The sequence below is a fragment of the Exophiala xenobiotica genome (genome assembly GCF_000835505.1).
Source record: "Exophiala xenobiotica strain CBS 118157 unplaced genomic scaffold supercont1.4, whole genome shotgun sequence".
In the NCBI taxonomy this organism is placed as follows: Eukaryota; Fungi; Ascomycota; class Eurotiomycetes; order Chaetothyriales; family Herpotrichiellaceae; genus Exophiala; species Exophiala xenobiotica.
The window spans coordinates 1,020,010-1,036,639 of NW_013562491.1; the positions used below are offsets into that span (position 1 = coordinate 1,020,010).

The 16,630-nt window shown below is 52.0% G+C and overlaps 6 protein-coding genes across 6 annotated transcripts; 3 read left to right on the forward strand and 3 right to left on the reverse strand.

Annotated features, from left to right (window-relative positions):
• Positions 1-563: 563 nt before the first annotated feature.
• PV05_06550 (uncharacterized protein) lies at positions 564-2,041 on the forward strand (the record flags this gene model as incomplete). The annotated part of the gene is made up of 6 exons (XM_013459301.1): positions 564-687; positions 738-1,139; positions 1,206-1,280; positions 1,333-1,523; positions 1,587-1,659; positions 1,716-2,041. 6 exons carry the CDS (start codon positions 564-566, stop codon positions 2,039-2,041), a joined length of 1,191 nt encoding a protein of 396 aa, XP_013314755.1.
• Positions 2,042-3,347: 1,306 nt separating this feature from the next.
• PV05_06551 (uncharacterized protein) lies at positions 3,348-5,640 on the forward strand. The gene is made up of 2 exons (XM_013459302.1): positions 3,348-3,546; positions 3,605-5,640. The coding sequence occupies exons 1-2, from the start codon at positions 3,490-3,492 to the stop codon at positions 5,513-5,515; spliced, it is 1,968 nt and encodes a 655-aa protein (XP_013314756.1). The 5' UTR covers positions 3,348-3,489; the 3' UTR covers positions 5,516-5,640.
• Positions 5,641-7,511: 1,871 nt separating this feature from the next.
• On the reverse strand, positions 7,512-9,128 carry PV05_06552 (uncharacterized protein; the record flags this gene model as incomplete). Its single annotated transcript, XM_013459303.1, has 1 exon — positions 7,512-9,128. One exon carries the CDS (start codon positions 9,126-9,128, stop codon positions 7,512-7,514), a length of 1,617 nt encoding a protein of 538 aa, XP_013314757.1.
• A 694-nt stretch (positions 9,129-9,822) lies between these two features.
• PV05_06553 (uncharacterized protein) lies at positions 9,823-11,739 on the forward strand (the record flags this gene model as incomplete). The annotated part of the gene is made up of 4 exons (XM_013459304.1): positions 9,823-9,879; positions 10,025-10,576; positions 10,634-11,146; positions 11,212-11,739. The coding sequence occupies 4 exons, from the start codon at positions 9,823-9,825 to the stop codon at positions 11,737-11,739; spliced, it is 1,650 nt and encodes a 549-aa protein (XP_013314758.1).
• A 440-nt stretch (positions 11,740-12,179) lies between these two features.
• Positions 12,180-13,940, reverse strand: PV05_06554 (uncharacterized protein; the record flags this gene model as incomplete). The annotated part of the gene is made up of 1 exon (XM_013459305.1): positions 12,180-13,940. One exon carries the CDS (start codon positions 13,938-13,940, stop codon positions 12,180-12,182), a length of 1,761 nt encoding a protein of 586 aa, XP_013314759.1.
• Positions 13,941-14,281: 341 nt separating this feature from the next.
• Positions 14,282-16,480, reverse strand: PV05_06555 (uncharacterized protein). The gene has a single exon (XM_013459306.1). The coding sequence runs from the start codon at positions 16,163-16,165 to the stop codon at positions 14,441-14,443; it is 1,725 nt and encodes a 574-aa protein (XP_013314760.1). The 5' UTR covers positions 16,166-16,480; the 3' UTR covers positions 14,282-14,440.
• Positions 16,481-16,630: the final 150 nt, after the last annotated feature.

Consider the following 16,630-nt stretch of genomic DNA (forward strand, 5'->3'; position numbering starts at 1 on the left):
GGCCCGACTGGGGGGAATTTAGACTTCTCTCTAGGGTGTCTGGTAGCGTTGTTGAGGCAGACTCTTATAAATATTGTCAACCTGCTCCCTTTCGAATGTGTCACTCCCTCGCACTGCCGCATCCCAAGCCATGCCGGTAAGTCTGGTACGAGTGCGAGCACAGATCTACTCGGATCATTCAACTGAAGGGGTCAGGCCACTGCGAAGGCTCGGAACCTGCTACAGAAGATCTTTCCGATCCTGAAGAATCTCTGGGTCCCCGCAAATCCTGGCCGGATCTTATGTAAGTGGCTTCGGATCCTTATCGACTGGCCTGCGATGGCCTATCAGCCTTCCAAAAACGTCCTAGCCTCACCAGACTGGGCCTTGTTCTCGCAAGATGGTTGGTGAAGCCCATCAGCCGTGCTCTAGCCGAGACTGGTACTACTCTTTCCAAGCCCCTTCATTTGAATGCTTCATCGAACTTTTTCTTCTGGGCCAGTCCTACAATAATTGCACAACTATACTGTGTAGTTGTCAGATTCCGGTTAGGAGCAACCAAGTCACCATAGACGAAGAGCAATATGTCGTCAATGATTCTGGAAGTTGGGCGGGCAAAGGAGATGAACCACGTATTTCTGATTGTCCTTGCTGGTGCCCTAGTCTCATGGCTTGTCGCTTTGTTTGCGCGGCGAACACCCAAAGCCGGTAATGCAGCACAGCGTTCACGGCATATTGCTCAACTAACCTGGTGATAGAAGTGCAAGTCGAATCGGCCGCGGGACCCGAAGCTTTGTTCAAGACCCCGGCACCAAAGCCACTCAATCTTAGCGATGCCGACCTGAGAGCACCGATACTCTACAGGCCTTGTAGGCATGGACCGAACTTTATCACCATGGGGATAAGGAGGGTCGACTGGGACGACTTGATCGAAATGGATTCCAACTTTATGACATATCACGACCTCAAGGCGCAAGAGCTGAAGAAGGACTTCAAGGCTCATATCCAATACGTCGACAATGCCAATGTTCGGGATGCTTGCTGCGAGACATACGAAGAACTGACCATGTACCTCACTCGCCGCTATCCGAATATCTTCAAACTCAAGGGCGGATTTGTGCATAACTTAGCGACTGGAGAACAATTCGCTTTTCCTGAAGGTATTCATGTTTATCCTTCAATCCGTCTCGCTCTGCAGAAATGGGATACTAACATGAATCGCCCAGCTGATCCCGCCAAAGCCCTGGCGAATGCTGCATTGATGGTCCAAGATGATCTGGTGCTGATGGTCGAGGAAGAAGGTATGTTCCTGGGGCAAAGTAACAAGCTGCATCCGCTAAGTGATCTGAATAGATGGGCAATACCATTTGGATGCCGGCGCTGTTTGTCTACCAGGATTCTGGCGCCTGAGAGAAAAGTTCCGCATGTCCTTGGACACTCTGCATATCGAAGCTGGTGTCCCTCATTACCAAGCGAAGTTGATGAAATCCATGAACCGATTCTTCAAGACGATGACACCAGACAAACCAGTCACACGCAACAATGTATGAGATATCCTGCGTTTCTTGCCTCCTACTGGAACCCCTGCTGATGCATTTATTCTTTAGTTCTTTATCCAATTGGACGACGGTCTTCACTGGTCGCATCGCATGGGAGACCAAAACGGCACCGAAGTCGCTTGTAAGTCCCTATATCCTTGCCCTGACTTGTTTGATGTTGATGTTGATGTCGTGCAGCCTGGGAAAAGTCTGACGGCACCGGCCTTCGTGTGGAGGAGATCCATTTCCGTTCCGAAAGGCAGACTCTCCGCCGCCTACCTCGATCGAAAGCGCTTTTGTTCACAGTCCGCACATATTTCGAGCCCGTCACTGCCATTGCTCAGGAACCCCATATTCCAGGCCGTTTGGCAGAGGCGATCCGCAACTGGGATGATACGGTGTCGAACTACAAGGGCAAAAAGCACTGGGAGAACATATTGCTACCGTACCTCGACGAGCAGCACCGGTTGCAGGTGGAAAGTGGAGTACTGGAGACTAAGGAGGAAGGCGAATTTCCTTTTTAAAGTGTTCACAACAAATGCATAGCGCTGGAAAGGCGGGATCACTACGTCTAATGGATGGTTCCAAACGGAACTGAGATACTTCCAGAAGCTCTCAAACCACAAGTCTTGACTTTCACCGGCGTCTGGTATCCCGTTGGTTCACGTTGTCCATTATCCCACCTGCCTTTGGACCTCATAACCATGCGCTTGCATGGTCGTTTCCAGCCATCCCGAGGAGCTCGTCAGTTGAAGAGAACGAAAGTCTGCGCTCTTCAAAGAAGCCACTGGCTCCTATACACTGATGCCTGCGAGCTTTGGACCCTTCGCAGCATTTGATGCACCCCCCCTGGGCAGAATTCTCGCAGACAAGCCGCACATCCGCAACTGGAGGTGACGGACTCAAATGGAGCGCGGTGTGGCCAATTTCCAGCGCTGTAACAGGTCAATGCGTCGAGCACCTAACACTTGGAAGTCGTGTTCCTCGTACCTTGTCGTTGGAAGTACCTCAGGACTTTCTGCAGGCTCCGGTAGGGATAGCGCTCGTGAAGAGATTGCCCTAGTGGCTCCGGAAGCATTCTGCAGCAGAGTAGTATAGATCACGACGGTGCTTAGTACGTGCCTACATTGGGCGAGAAGCGTGTACTATATATGTCGATGAACCGGTATAGGTGACGGGCAAACACGTAGAAGGCTTTGCTCTTATCGCCCGTCGATACCTCCCCAGCTTTCGATCGGCGGAGAATTAGTAGTACTATGGGTACCACGGGGCTCTCATGAGCCCACCATCCTGTTTGGGTATTTTCTGCGTCCACGATAGCTGCTACACAAACGCGTGACCGTCAATTGGCCTATCGGTGCTGGGCAGCGTGCCCATTCCATCCTATCATAGATATCCATTAGCTCATCCACACTCGTTCTTACATTATTGTGGGCTACTTGTCAATAACAAAATCAACACTGAGCGAGAGCACGATGCGCCTTCCTCCGTCTTCGATAGGACATTGCCATGTTCTATGTACCTCCGCATCCTTTTCTGAGAAGATCCCACTATCTTGTACCAGATTGCTCAGCTCAGCCACCAAGCTCATGTCCCCCGACGTGCTTGGACACGACAGCGCTGGCCCTTGGCTCCAATAAAAGTGGGCAGGCTTTGGGCTGGTCGCTTGGACCCTCTGTTGGTGACGGCTGGACAAGACCCTAGTAGGCTTCCAAGGCGGAGCTAGGGTTTGGATGCTGGGTGAGCGCTTTAGGCGCTCCCGCAGACCAGGAAAAGGCAGCAATGGAATCTCTCGCCGATCTTGTCGCCCCGCGCGCATATGGCTAGACGACTCCAGAAAGAGAATCGAGGCTTCACACCCTTTTGGTCCTAACTATCACCTTGGAAAAGGGTTTCTGCTTGTGAGAAGGACGACACCTCCCTGTGAGAAATATATCCTGAGACACCGATCTCCATATCTCGAAGATCAATAATGCGTGGTGGCATCAGAAGATCTCGTACTGGCTGTGCTCGCTGCAAAGAGCGGAAGGTACTACATTGGGTTGCTTTATGATCGTGCCATGTGCTCAGTGCTCACAAGTTCATAGTTGAAGTGTGATGAGACGAAGCCTCGGTGCATTCGCTGCCAGAAAAGAAACACCATCTGCCCTGGATTCGGCCAGTCAATTGACGATGCTGAGTCTGGCGCCTTTTGTCGACCGGGATCAACAACACCGGAAGGACAGGTCTCAATGGCCACTCCGTATTCTACGGATTTAATCGGCAGCTCTGGCAAATTAAAGCTTGATTTACCAACGATGTCCTCAGGTGTGATGTCTCCTGTCGACGACATCATCTGTGTCGGTGACCTCGATATCTTCAATTTTGATCTTCCATCAACAGAGTCTGCCTTCGAAGAACCATGGCCCGGCGTCGTGGACCCTGACTTGAACGACAACCGGGCCAAATCTTTGGATGAGACTACTTTCGGTCTGCCAGGTGATGTCCCTCCTACGACAGCCTCCAAAGCTGCATCCATCTCCGACCATCATGGCGACTCTTCGCGATCACTCGTTCGCCGCGGTCAGTCGCGATCTTTGCCCACCACGAAATCCATGAGGTCAGCCGAGTCATCATCCGGCAATCAAGAGCAAACAGATCTACCTGCAAATCCCTTTCGAGTCATGAATGATTATTCTTCTCTGTTGGTCGAGTACTATTTCAAAGAAGTAGCCGGCATCTTCTCCTGCTACGATAGCCATCTCAATCCATTCCGGTCTACTGTTTCGAAGCTATGGCAGACCTCGCACTCTGTCTTCTACGTCCTGCAGAGCATGTCAGCCGCATGCCTTTCCGACGTGGTCCCCAGTATGCATGCCGTTGGCTTCAAAATGCGACATGCAGCTATGGCCTGTATCGACACCGACATCCGTGACTCCAAAGTCGAGACAGGATCATTGCTGACACTGATCATGCTGGGTCTCTCGGCCAGTTGGCATAACCCTGCCGACCTTGGCCGCGAACAATTCAAGCACGCACGCACGATCATGGGTGCGTTGTCCACCGGACATACCCCAGCATTTCTCGAAGTTAACAACAAGCGCAACCTCCAGTTCTTTCAAGAAGCAATGATATATTGGGAGATGCTCTTATCCTATGTCAGCGATGTTTCGATTGCAATCCCACTGACTCAGGGGACCGACATGCCCAATTATGAGTACAACAACATGCTCGAGCCAAGTTTCCCACACCCATGGACAGGAGTTGCGAGAGAAGCTCAGGTTCTCGTCTTTGAGGTTGGCCGCCTGGTAAGAAAAGAGCGGCAACGCCTCAAAAACCGGCCTCTTTTTACATCCTTGGCCCACATTGACGAGAGCTACAAGGTCATCAATTCCGCCGAGGAGCTCGCGCTACGACTTCAAAAGCTACAGCTGCCTCCAGAGCAAGCAATCGTCAGCCCGGGAGACGCTCAAACGCCGGTCCAACATCTCCTCACAGTTGCGGAACTCTATCGGCTGACTGGTCTACTTCAACTATACCGTGTCTTTCCAGACTTACTGGCCGACTACGGAGGCGGCGCGACGTTGCAGCTGGATTTCTACGAGCCACACAAGGTCTCTACGGATGGCATCAACCAAAGACTTACGAGTTTTGCCGTGGAAATTGTCAATCTACTCAGAACACTTCCTATCGAGTCGGCCACGAAATGCGTCCAGCCGTTTTTCTTTGTTGCAGTGGCTAGCGAGCTGCGAATGCCTCCCATGCCGGAATCCTTCGACAAGCTCATGGACGATGCCGACCTGACAACGGACACGGGTCCGAGCGCCGTTGCAGTGCTCGACGCCAGAAAGTTCGTTATCTCAAGACTATCGACCTTTGAGCATGTGCTGCCAGCCAAGCCTATAAGGCAGATGATACAAATCGTGACCCTGACATGGGAGCAAATCGATAAGGGAACGGCGGACGTATATTGGATGGATGTCATGACTGAGAAGGGCTGGGAGACAACCTTGGGCTAAGCACGACTGACTGAGGTTTGACTCTAAGCGACAGAGGGTCCATCTTGCGAGGCTTTGTCAGCGACAGACTTCGAGGTGCTACGGTTATCAAGGTCTTAGGAACGCCATCTAAGCGCCTTTCTCGAATGAGGAGGGTGGCATTCTGGGTCAGCGCCAGGTTTGATACTGTGCCGCTGCGGGAACTGGACTGTATCGTTCGGCGCCCAGGTCTATCTCGTACTCTCGTGAGGCTAGCGCTTGATCCGCTGCTAAAAGGGAGCGACAAGGGGTCTAGGGGCAAAGCCATTCTCGAACGAAAGGCTCATGGATGACGAGTATTGCTGTTCAGTGTCAACCTCTTACGGAGTACTGGTAGTAACCCTGACGCGTCTCGTTTCCCTGGATGCCCTATTGAGCCTTACGGATGGGGGAAAGCCTGGTGCAGCCAATGTTGGACGAAGGGTTATCAGTGATAACCAGGGCGAGGCCGTCCACTGCTCTAACGGGATCCGGAAACCAGATTGTCCACTATTGGCCCACCTCTAATCTATGCACGGCCGATACGAAGCTACTATCCATGGATGGCTCGCCAATGAAACCGCGGCATGGCGGCTTGTGCCCATGGCCCCGGGCTACGTACTAGTGAGTAACTCGTAGAGAGAGAGAGGGCGGGAATCGATCTGAATGGATACAATAAATCATCATCAACGGACTTGTGCAGAGTCAGGCCTGCAGATCAGTTCATAAGGCGACCTGCGCTGTGAAGACGGAGTACGTTGTAAGGAGTAGAATATCGTCAATATATGGGCCGGACTTGCGTTTGCGATTGCGATGTGAGGACGAGTAGTTTCCGAGGTTTCCTAGCAGGAGGTATTCCCGAGTATGGCAACCATAATGCACGTTCTGTTCCCGGCCAGGAATCAGGTTTACACGTACTAGGACCTCTCAATGACCTCTCAATGACCTCCTAGTAGTACTACGAGGAAGTTGAAGTAGTCGTGTCTTCTCCGTCGTACAGTGACAACCCCGACTGGTCTCTACAGAGGTGTACGCCGTAGAACTTTCCATCTCGAATCCGATTCCGAGGTCAAGTCCGGAGAGGTACTTGTACCAGTATCTGCAGTGTGGCACAACCTCAAGCCTCCATGGAACCTCGGATCGCGGATTTTGAAAAAAAAAAAAATCCAAATTCGACATCCGAACCGACTGGAACGCCAGTCATGACGCTTTGGTGCGAATACGAGAAAGCCTTCAGCCAGAGTACCTGGATGGGCGATATGCCCTGCCCTGATCCGATCCTAGACAGACAGTGCCTACCCAGTGCCTTACTCTTCTACTCGTAGTGGTTAGTCTTGCCTCTACGCATATCGGAGTGAAGCTTTTTTAGGTCCTCCTTGGTACCAACGTCCATCGTGGCTCCATCCGTACCTGCGAGTCAAGTCCCACTGTCCCACGCTTGTGGCCTCGGAAAGATAAGGCGCTTTATCTACATGGGAGTTACCGTCCTTGTACGAGGTTACTTGTACTCGGGATCGTGCCACTACTACTCCGTACTAGGTAGGTTAGCTAGTTCTCCTGATCTGCGACACATACGTGACATACCCAGATAGTTGGTACTGGTAGGTGACTAATAGCTCGTTGGTGTACTCCGTACTCCGTACTACTCGTAATGTAAGTATCAGCCTTATCAGGCCTTGGTTTCGGTACTAACCAGTCCGAAAGAAATCCATACTACTAGTAGTACTCTTACGAGCAGTACCTGCAGCACTCCAGAGGACTCCCTCTACTATCTCGCACCGAATATGTCAAGTCGGTAGCGCAATGTCTCGGCCACAGGGCTCCGGATTGTTGGGGACGAGTGTGATTCGATACGGGCGCCCTATCTTGGAGCTTAGTACTGTTTACAATGGTCACTGCTCGACGTCGATTGCCATTTTGGGGTTCTATCCAACTACGTAGCTAGTCAATAGATAAGACTATCTGAGGACTGGGAGACTGGCTTCTGGCAGCTCCCTACCTAACCCGGCCGACCCTGGAAGTGCTTCAAGTCATCACTTTCGTAATCGTACACTTCCTTACCCTCGAAGAAGGTCTTCAGGACAATCGTAGTGCCGATCTCCTTTGCCTCGCTCAAATCTCGGTCCAGGATGATGAAATTCGCCAACTTGCCCGGCGTGATGGTGCCCTCGGTCTTGTCTCTGCCGACGGCTTTGGCTCCGTCAATGGTGATGATCCGCAAGAGGTCGTCCCTTTCCAACTCCCAGCCCTTGCGGCCTTCCTGAAGTGCCTGCAGACCCGGGAAAATGTTTGGCGTCTCGGGCGCAAACACCCAGTCGCTACCGATCGTGATATGCGCGCCCGCCTTGCGGAGGCCCGAGAATGGGTAGACCGACAAAGGATTCTGCTCCGGCTGCATTTCCGGTTCGTGCCAGATGGCGGGCGACATTTCAGCCGTGATGGTGAGCTTCTTGTACTTGTCGAAATCCGAAGGGTGGACGTCCATGTTGTGCGCCAGCTCGTGCCTGGGTCCGTTTGGTCGGCGTTTGCGCAGCTCTTCGAATGTGTCCAGTGCGTAGCGGGCAGAACCCTGTCCACACACGTGGACCTTGCACGTTCTTCCCTCTTTGTCGAAGCGCTCAATGGCTTCCTCGAAGATCTTGGGCGGGACCAGAATTTTCTTGTAGTCTGGCTTGCCATCTTCGGCGAGGGGGCAGTGAGTGAAATGAGGTGCCCACGGGACCCCATCAAGCCAGAATTTGACGAAGTTCGGGTTGAAATGCTTCGTCTGGTATTTGTATGCCCCGTTGATACTGTGGATGAGTGTCTCGGGGAGTTCTTGACTGAAAGCCGCCCCCCAAAACACGACGTGCGCGTCAAGGTTGATGGTCATCTTGCCCATTTCGTCAAGTTTCTTGGCTGCTTCAAGATAGACGGCATTTGCCGACGCTTCTTGCGCAGCTGTGAAGCCGAATCTGTTGAGCATCTTGATACCATAGTCCATCGCTTCCAGATGCATATCTGTAGATCCCTTGGGAATCGCGGCGAAGAGTTTTGCGCCCGCACCTTCGACCAGCTCTCCTGTGATGGTGCCATCTTCCCGCCTGACAAACCAACCGTCCCAAGGGTCTTCAGGGTTGTCCTCATAGCCAGCGGCTTTGAGAGCCGCCGTGTTGGCAAAGATGTCGTGCGTGGTGTACTCTCGAATGACGATGGGCTGGTCCCCAAATGCGTCGTCCAAGAACTGGCGATCGGGCTTCTTGTCCTTGAAGTTGGCGTAGTGGTAGAAGTTGCCAATGAGCCAGTTGCCAACGGATTCAAGGTGCTGACACGAGGACTTGTAGTCCTTGAGTTTGCTGACTATCTCATCGGGTCCGGCATTCAGACCGAGTTTGGCGTTGAAGAGATGTTTTTCTGCTGCTGCAAGGATATGGATATGCGCATCGTGCATACCTGGCATCACGAACTGGCCTTTGAGATCGACCACTTTGGCACCAGTGTTATGTGCCAGTTGAGTCAGTTCGGCGGTCGAGCCAACTTTGCCAAACGTGCCATCTTCCTTTACATGGAAAGCCTCAGCCTTGGCAATGCTGGGGTCGACTGTGTAGACATTGCCGTTGACATAAACAGCGGCCATTTTGGAGGTGATGCTTCAAGGCTGGAAGGATGAGACTGTAAATCTTGAGCCGCAGAGAGGCGCAAGCGTGCACGATCAAAGCGGTTCATCTTATAACTTGCCCTGCTGTGCCCGCAGTTCCATCCAGCTTCCCCATCTCCAACGTTGATAATTGTCCTGTTCGCGTTCCAACGCCGGACGTGCGGGTCGGATAGATATGGATTGACCATGATAATGGTTCTCGGATGCACCATATCAGCACTAAGTTAGTGACCTGAGCGGAGCCAGACTCGGAAAGGTGGTCGTGGGTAGTTTGATAGGCAACATACTCCGTACTCCGCCCAGCCTTATTGGCCAGTCCGAACCAAAACAACACATGTTGCGAAGACCACGCTATGATAGTGTTGGCTCCAGTCTGGATAGTTATCCGAAACTTGACCGGCTCACTTCGACCCTCACGTTTGCTGTCCCATCTCGAAAGACAGCAAGGGTCATAGCGCGATAAAAGTGGCTGAGCATTTCGAGGGGAATCTTTCCGAGCGATGATAACGCAGGCGCGCTATCAGGATATGGGACGATTTCCCTTTGTGCTGAAGTCTGTATCAAATCAAAAGTGGCCGCGGACGTATATAGGACGGTTGACTCCTCCAGATCAGAGGTGGTAGGCAAGTCCTCCGTGATTCTCCAAAAGGATACTCATACAGCTGTCGTCACAATGGCACCCACACCACATACCCTTCACACCGACGTGATTCCAGGAACAGTGCACCTGGTGAGTCGCTCTTGCCCCATTACACTATCCGTTCGAGCATTGTCATGCACATGGACGTTTGCCAGAAAGACCCGAAAGCCTCGATCCGTGTCATTCTGTTGAGCTCTTGGGACTCTGTGCTGATGCCAACTCCAACCAACAATAGGTCGATTTGGCAGGAACGCTGCAGGTTAAACATAATGAGGCTGGTCAAAAAGACATCATCCTTCTGCCTCAGCCAACCAACGAGTACGATGACCCGCTCAACTGGTCTAGAAGGCGCAAGCTCCTCTCCGTTATGCTGCTGCTACTTGCCGTCTTCTCCGCCGATATCATGACCACTTTGCTCTCAGCCGCGCTTTTAGACATAGAAGCGGAGACCGGCATCCCTTTGGCGACCCTTAATCAGGGCATTAGTGTCCAGTACCTTTTCTTCGGCTGGAGCACCTACCTGGTGTGGCAACCATTTGGCTTGACATTTGGACGACGGCCGGCTTTCCTCATCGGCGGACTCGGCATGCTCGCCTGCTCTGTCTGGACTTCGTATGTCAAGTCAGGAGCCGAGTGGTACGCCAATCGAGTGCTGATCGGGTTCTTCTATGGACCTATCGAAACACTCATCGAGGTCTGCATCTCCGATATCTTCTTTGCCCATGATCGAGGCTTTTGGATCGGCATGTACTGCTGGATCCTCTTCGGCATACCGTTCCTCGGAGCTGTGAGTACCAGTCCAGAACATCATCAAGTTTGACATGCTGACCCACTATGCCACAAGGTACCTGCAGGTTTCATCGCACAAAATATTGGCTGGAAATGGATTCAATTCATCGCTTCAATCATTGCCGCTGCCTGTCTGGTGGCCATGATCTTCTTCCAGGAGGAGACCATGTTTTATCGGCCCCCCGTCCAGGAGGAAGCGTTGGATGTCGACGAAGAAAGCGCTTCGGACAAGGAGTCCACTGAAAAGACAGCTTCCCCGGATGAGAAGAACCCAATTGGCTCGCAGTCTCAGCCTCCGACACGGCTCGGCGAGACAAGCACCAAGAAGAGTTATGCTCAAAAGCTCAAGTTCTGGGGTGCTCGTCGTCCCGGTCAACCCAACAATTACTGGCTCTCGATGTGGCTGCCCATCGCCTTGCTACAATTTCCTGTTGTTGTCTTTTCTGGTGTTCTTGTGGGGTCAGTTTTATCTTGGTTCAATGTCGTCAACGGCACGGCTGCTTTGGTCCTCGCCGCACCCCCCTACAACTTCTCCACGGAAATGATAGGGGTCATGTTCATTGCTCCTGTGAGTTTCCTAACGTCTCCCAGTCGCCTCCCAGACGGACTCTTGCGCTGACCCAGCTGTGATAGTTCATTGGTTGCACGGTGGGATGCGCGTTCGCGGGTGTGTCTGCTAACAGATTCGCGGTGTGGATGTCCCGGCGCAAGGGGGGCATTTTCGAGCCAGAATACCGTCTCTGGATGGCCGTGGTTCCCTTGCTGCTGCATCCTGCTGGATGCATCCTGTTCGGCGTTGGAGCCAACCACGGCGTGCACTGGATGGGACTCGCTTTCGGCCTGGCGTTTGTGGTTGGCACATTCCCGATCGGAAGCGCAATCGCGATCAACTATATCATCGACTCATACCGAGAAATCTCCGGTGATGGTCTCGTTACCATGATCTGCATCCGCAATTCGATGGGTTTTGGCTTCGGGTACGCCGTCACACCCTGGATCGTCGCCTCCGGCGTGCAGAATACGTATATCGCCATCGCGTTCATCGGCATGTTCTTCTGGGCTTTGTCGTTCTTGTTCATTGTGATTGGCAAGAAGACCCGCAAGACAACCGCCAGAAGCTACTGGCATATGGTCGAGAAGCACGGCCTCAAGTCGCATTGAGCAGGATGAGGCCAGAACTCTGGATAGCGAAGAGGCACATCGCGACAATTCCAGGGAATGTTTGAGACAAGGTGTCATGTAACACGCTGCCGATCGGCAAGCATTATCCTGCGATTCACAAGAGCGTCGTCCTTGTGAAGAGGATTGGCGGGTTCTCAACGTCATTTATGAGGTAGCCTGATGCACAGCAATACACTGATAACCCCAGCTGAGGTTCGGCGTAACAGCTAGACAAAGTCCGTAGGGCTTACCCAGAGCTGATATCTTGTTCTTTGGCCACATCAAAGCCCCTCGCTGAGAAGGTCTCCGAATCCAGTGGGTTGCCACCGGAGCCGTGTTCCAGGAGGTTGGACGCGATCGAGAGATGACTTAAGCTAGGCGAGCATGCCGCGACAATAATTTGGAAGCTGTCTTGTCGTCAGATTTAGATCATCCCTAGATCATTCAATTATCTCCTCGTCTTTGGCGGGTCGCGGGCGAAACGGACATATCCCCATTGTTTGACTCATTTCGATCATGGCTCTTGGAGCCCCCTGGATGTGTTTGCATATTGTCGCTGGATCAGGATCTAGACTTGCTGGGAAAGCCATCTCATGCTGTGCTTGGACGCTGAAATTCCGGCGCAGGAGAAACTCCCTCCTATGTATAGCCGCCTCCCAGACTGTCTTCCAGTGGCTGCCGATATCCTCCGTCCAAAAAAAACCACGTAGGATCTTCTCAACCTTGCCCCAGCTTCGCATATCTGGGTAGATTTCCAGCGCATGGTCCATAACGGTATGTGAACCAGGCATCGGCACTACTCTCAAGGCCAATGCGCCTGCAGCCGCCATACTTGACCATATGAGGCAATTCTGTTCTTCAACAGTAGACGGTTTGGAGTGGCAAGGGAAACTCATTATGAAGTTGCGAAGAAGAGGGTCGTAGAAAAGGTTGAGTGGTGATAGAGATCGGAGCTGAAAAACGTATGAAAGCAGACCCAATGTCAAGCTGTGTTCGACCGGAACCATTGAACTTAGTGACATGCGTTGCAAGGAAGACAACAGTGTCTGAATCATGGTTTGATGGCGTTCCTCATCGCAGAGGCCCTGTTCGGGGGGCGAGAGCATGAACACGCCGTCAAGAAGACTCTTCGAAGCCAACAGCGTAGTTGCAGCGGAAATTGACGCAGCCACATTGATCATCTGCACTGAAATGCGGGACTTCAGGCAGAGTTCCGAAAACCCCGAAGGAAGTCGAGATAGGACTATGCATAAATCAGGTGAATAAGGCGGTTCAGGGTAAGAAAGCGGTTTGTCGAGAGCGAGTTCTTCGAACGTCTCCTTAAGATAGCCAGGGGAGTCGGCTGGAATGTCGGGTGGTTGACCGGTCACAAATGATCCCAACGCCTTGTAGGCAGTCAAACCTTGCCGGACAAATTTTGCCCAGTCTGATTGCTCTTTGTCATTCGAGACAGGCCCACGAAGTTGCAGCATTTTCTCAAGGCCTGTGCAGTGCATACGTACGCCGTACTGGTTCCCCATCAGATATTCGAGGGTCATGAGCATTGTGGCCGTCAAAAGGGCGTCATCGTCGGTGCACTCCCTGGATTGAAGCTTCCTGTTGAGCCCAGCGATAGCATTTCCTCGGTGCTGAATGAAGGCCGAGTCCTCGAATGTAGAACGACCCAAGGACAGAAGAATGGACGCACGGCAAACTGCAATGATAGATTCGAACAGAATAGAGTGATGCAGCGCATATGGAAGCAGTAGGGAAAGATGAGGGTTCACTGGTCCAGGTACAATCGAGCCGTCCGAGTTGAGACCCTTGCAAATAGTTACAAAGTAGTCCATAGTGTCCCTAACACAATGCGTGGCTTTGATAGGTAAGTTCAGGAAAGGATCGACTCTTGTCCCGTTCAAAGGAAGCGGAAGAAGTGGAGATGTTATAGTCGCCTTGGAAGAAGGAGGTGTTTTATCGTTTCGCTTAGGCGTAGGGACATGCGAATGTTGCTTTTCTTCTTCCCTCGAGTCGATCCGTGTAGGGTTGGGAGGGAGCCATTGGACGAATTGATCGCCGTTGGCTTCTGCTGGCCTTTTCTTGGGATCGTACTTTCTCCATCGGATCCTTTTGTAGCCTGAGCCCTTCGCACAAAGGATATTGGACTTGGTCTTGATTGTGGAAGAGCTGCCATCTGGCGGTAGCGGCGACACTGGAGAATTCATCCTGTGACACTGATCTCACATGGTGAGGCCCGTCGCAAGATGCGCGCGGAATCCTTAAGAGTCAACTTGCGGGTTGCTTCTCTCTCGAATACAGATTCCTCGAGAGTCATTAATGTGAGATGCGCGGATGCCTAGCCACTGGGACGAAGAGATGGGAGCGAGCCAAGTCTCTCAATTTGTCAGACAGCTCCGATCGTGCTAATGCCCCCTAATGACGAGCGATGAGCACTAAATGAGTATTGTCAGACGATCACTCGGCTTTTCCCCATGACACGAGCGCAATCATCAAAGGTCGCCAATATTGGCTTATGGCTCGAGATGGAGAAATTTCTTTTTACCGATGTGTATGAAGCAACCGATCGAGGAGGAATAACAGTCCAACAAGTCATGCCTCGGTCTCAGGCGGAGACTATGTTCCTAGGTACTACAGATTTGCCTCAATCTGACCACTAGCGTTCGGATGACACTATTTGGTAACCGCAGGCAGAGCCCCCATGATCCTACAATACCGCCGCAGAGTCGTCTTCGTTGATGGAAGACCTTCTTTCCGAGGGGTAATCTACTTCCTCTTGTCCTTCGAGCGATCGGTCATCACCTTCGTCAGGCTCATCGTAATCCTCAGGAATCCCAGATGCTTCCGATACGGGTTTCCCTCCAGAATCGATGTAGCTCAATCTTGTGGACGGCCTCGACTTGCTCAGTCGCCCTTTTCCGCTTCCGCCAGCAGTTGGCAATGAGCCGCCCACTGTCCGGCAAAGAGCTCGGTAAGCGGCCGCCCATTCCAGCTCCTTTTTTGAGGCGTTTTTGGGAAGAAAACCCATGGAACTTTTGATCTGGTCACTGGAGTCAGTCATGCCCATTCCTTCCCAAGAATCCGGTAAAGTCAAGAAGTTCTTGATGGCTGCCTGATCCAACGTCTCGTTGGCGATGAGTGCATCCGATTTCGCTTTCAGAGCGATGCGGATCTTCGCCATAGTTCCATTACTGTACCAGCCGAAATACCTCGTGTCGCACTCATGCCGTATGTTGATCTCGGGGGTATCAACCAAGGGCTTCAGATCAGGGTCCTCCAGGTCACAGAGCTGCCACAGTTTACCATCTCGAGGAAAAGGCTGTTTGCCTGTAAATATGTGGGACCTCTTATCCTTGCTTCTCGTCCAACGGCGGTCAAACCCTTCCCCTTTTAGGAGAAGCTGCATCATCACACTCTGGTATTTGCGAAACGATCGGTCTTTCCGGGGATCGACGCCAAACTTGCAGAAGGTATCCTTCCAAGGCCCTGAACGAATGGCAAATGCGAGATACGAGATCATATGGCTGGCAGCGAAGCAGGGAGCGTCATCGGGAAACTGATTGATGAGAGCTCGACGGGTCCATAATGGCCGTTCTTCGAAAAGCCGCTGTATCAGTTCATGCAACTGTTTGTGACTGTCCGGATAGTCCGACAGTGGAGGACATTCGGGATGTGGTCGATCTGGCCACTTCTCATCGTCATATTGGCATTGGTATGTATGAAGCCTTACAGGCGCCTGGGTATTGAGTTGCGATTTCTTGCCAGTCAGAGGGTCTGACACAGTCTTTACTGCGGGATTTTGACGATAAGTGTAGTTGAGTGGCAGCCCTTGCGTGGAAAGAGCGGGCGGAGGGAAGACTTCGGTATCTGTGAGTCCATAAGTCTCGGGCAAGGACCATTCCTTGAGAAGCGAGTATTCCTGAGGGAGAATTTTGGCCTGAACATCTTGTAGAAATTCAGATCCACGGGTCGTATACATCAAGTCAGGCATAGTTCGCCATATGTGCGTAGATGTTATTGAGCCCAGAACATCGATCTGATGCCTATCCACATTGTCTTCCAACGACCGGAGGAGATATGCCACGTCTTTCTGTGGAGGAGGACCCGCCACGTCTTTAACGAAAGGGTCGTCTGAACCACGTTTCCTCTTTCTCCCCGTCCTCTTGGGCACTGTGAATTTGAGGAGAACATTATCGGTCTTTTTGTTTTGAGAGACCACCGTTCGAGGGGCAGTAACATCTGGCTGGAAATTTAGTCCCAAGGGTTTGTCGTTGTCCGGGTCGAGAGACCGAGCAATTTCTTTAGAGCCTCCCACCATTTGGATAGCCTTGTCCGGGTTTAGGACCAAGCATGGATGCTCGAGAGACACGACGGAAGTGGTTGGTACCGGGTACCTGGGGGCTGACGATCTGCCTATTCCGGGCAGCGACATCTTGGAAACGGAGAACACGATTGAAGAGGAGGTAATCAAATCATGGAGATGATGATAGAAAATTGCATCTCACTGATTGCCTGGTCAGGCCGTTTTCATCGATGGCCAAGGGATTGCCGGTTGACTTGCTAGGCGGGTGTACATCCGAGGCGCACGCTCTTTGATAAAGGTCCTTGATGATCCAGCTGCCCTGCCGAGTATAATCAGTGGAGTGATTCGGTTGATAGCCAGGGTGGGATGAAAAGCCGCGTCAAGTGCCATTCCATCAACTTGACTTTCGAGTCACTTCCAACTTGATAGGTACCTCAGGCTGGGTGTCAGGTTGGTATTGATATCGAGATTGAGATTGAGATTGACATAATGTCTTGGCGACACGGTTTAGTCATTAGTGACTTTTCACAGCGCCATCCGACCTCTAAGAAGCCCACGAAGTCCAGTAGGTGCTCACTATGCTCCGTAGCTGAG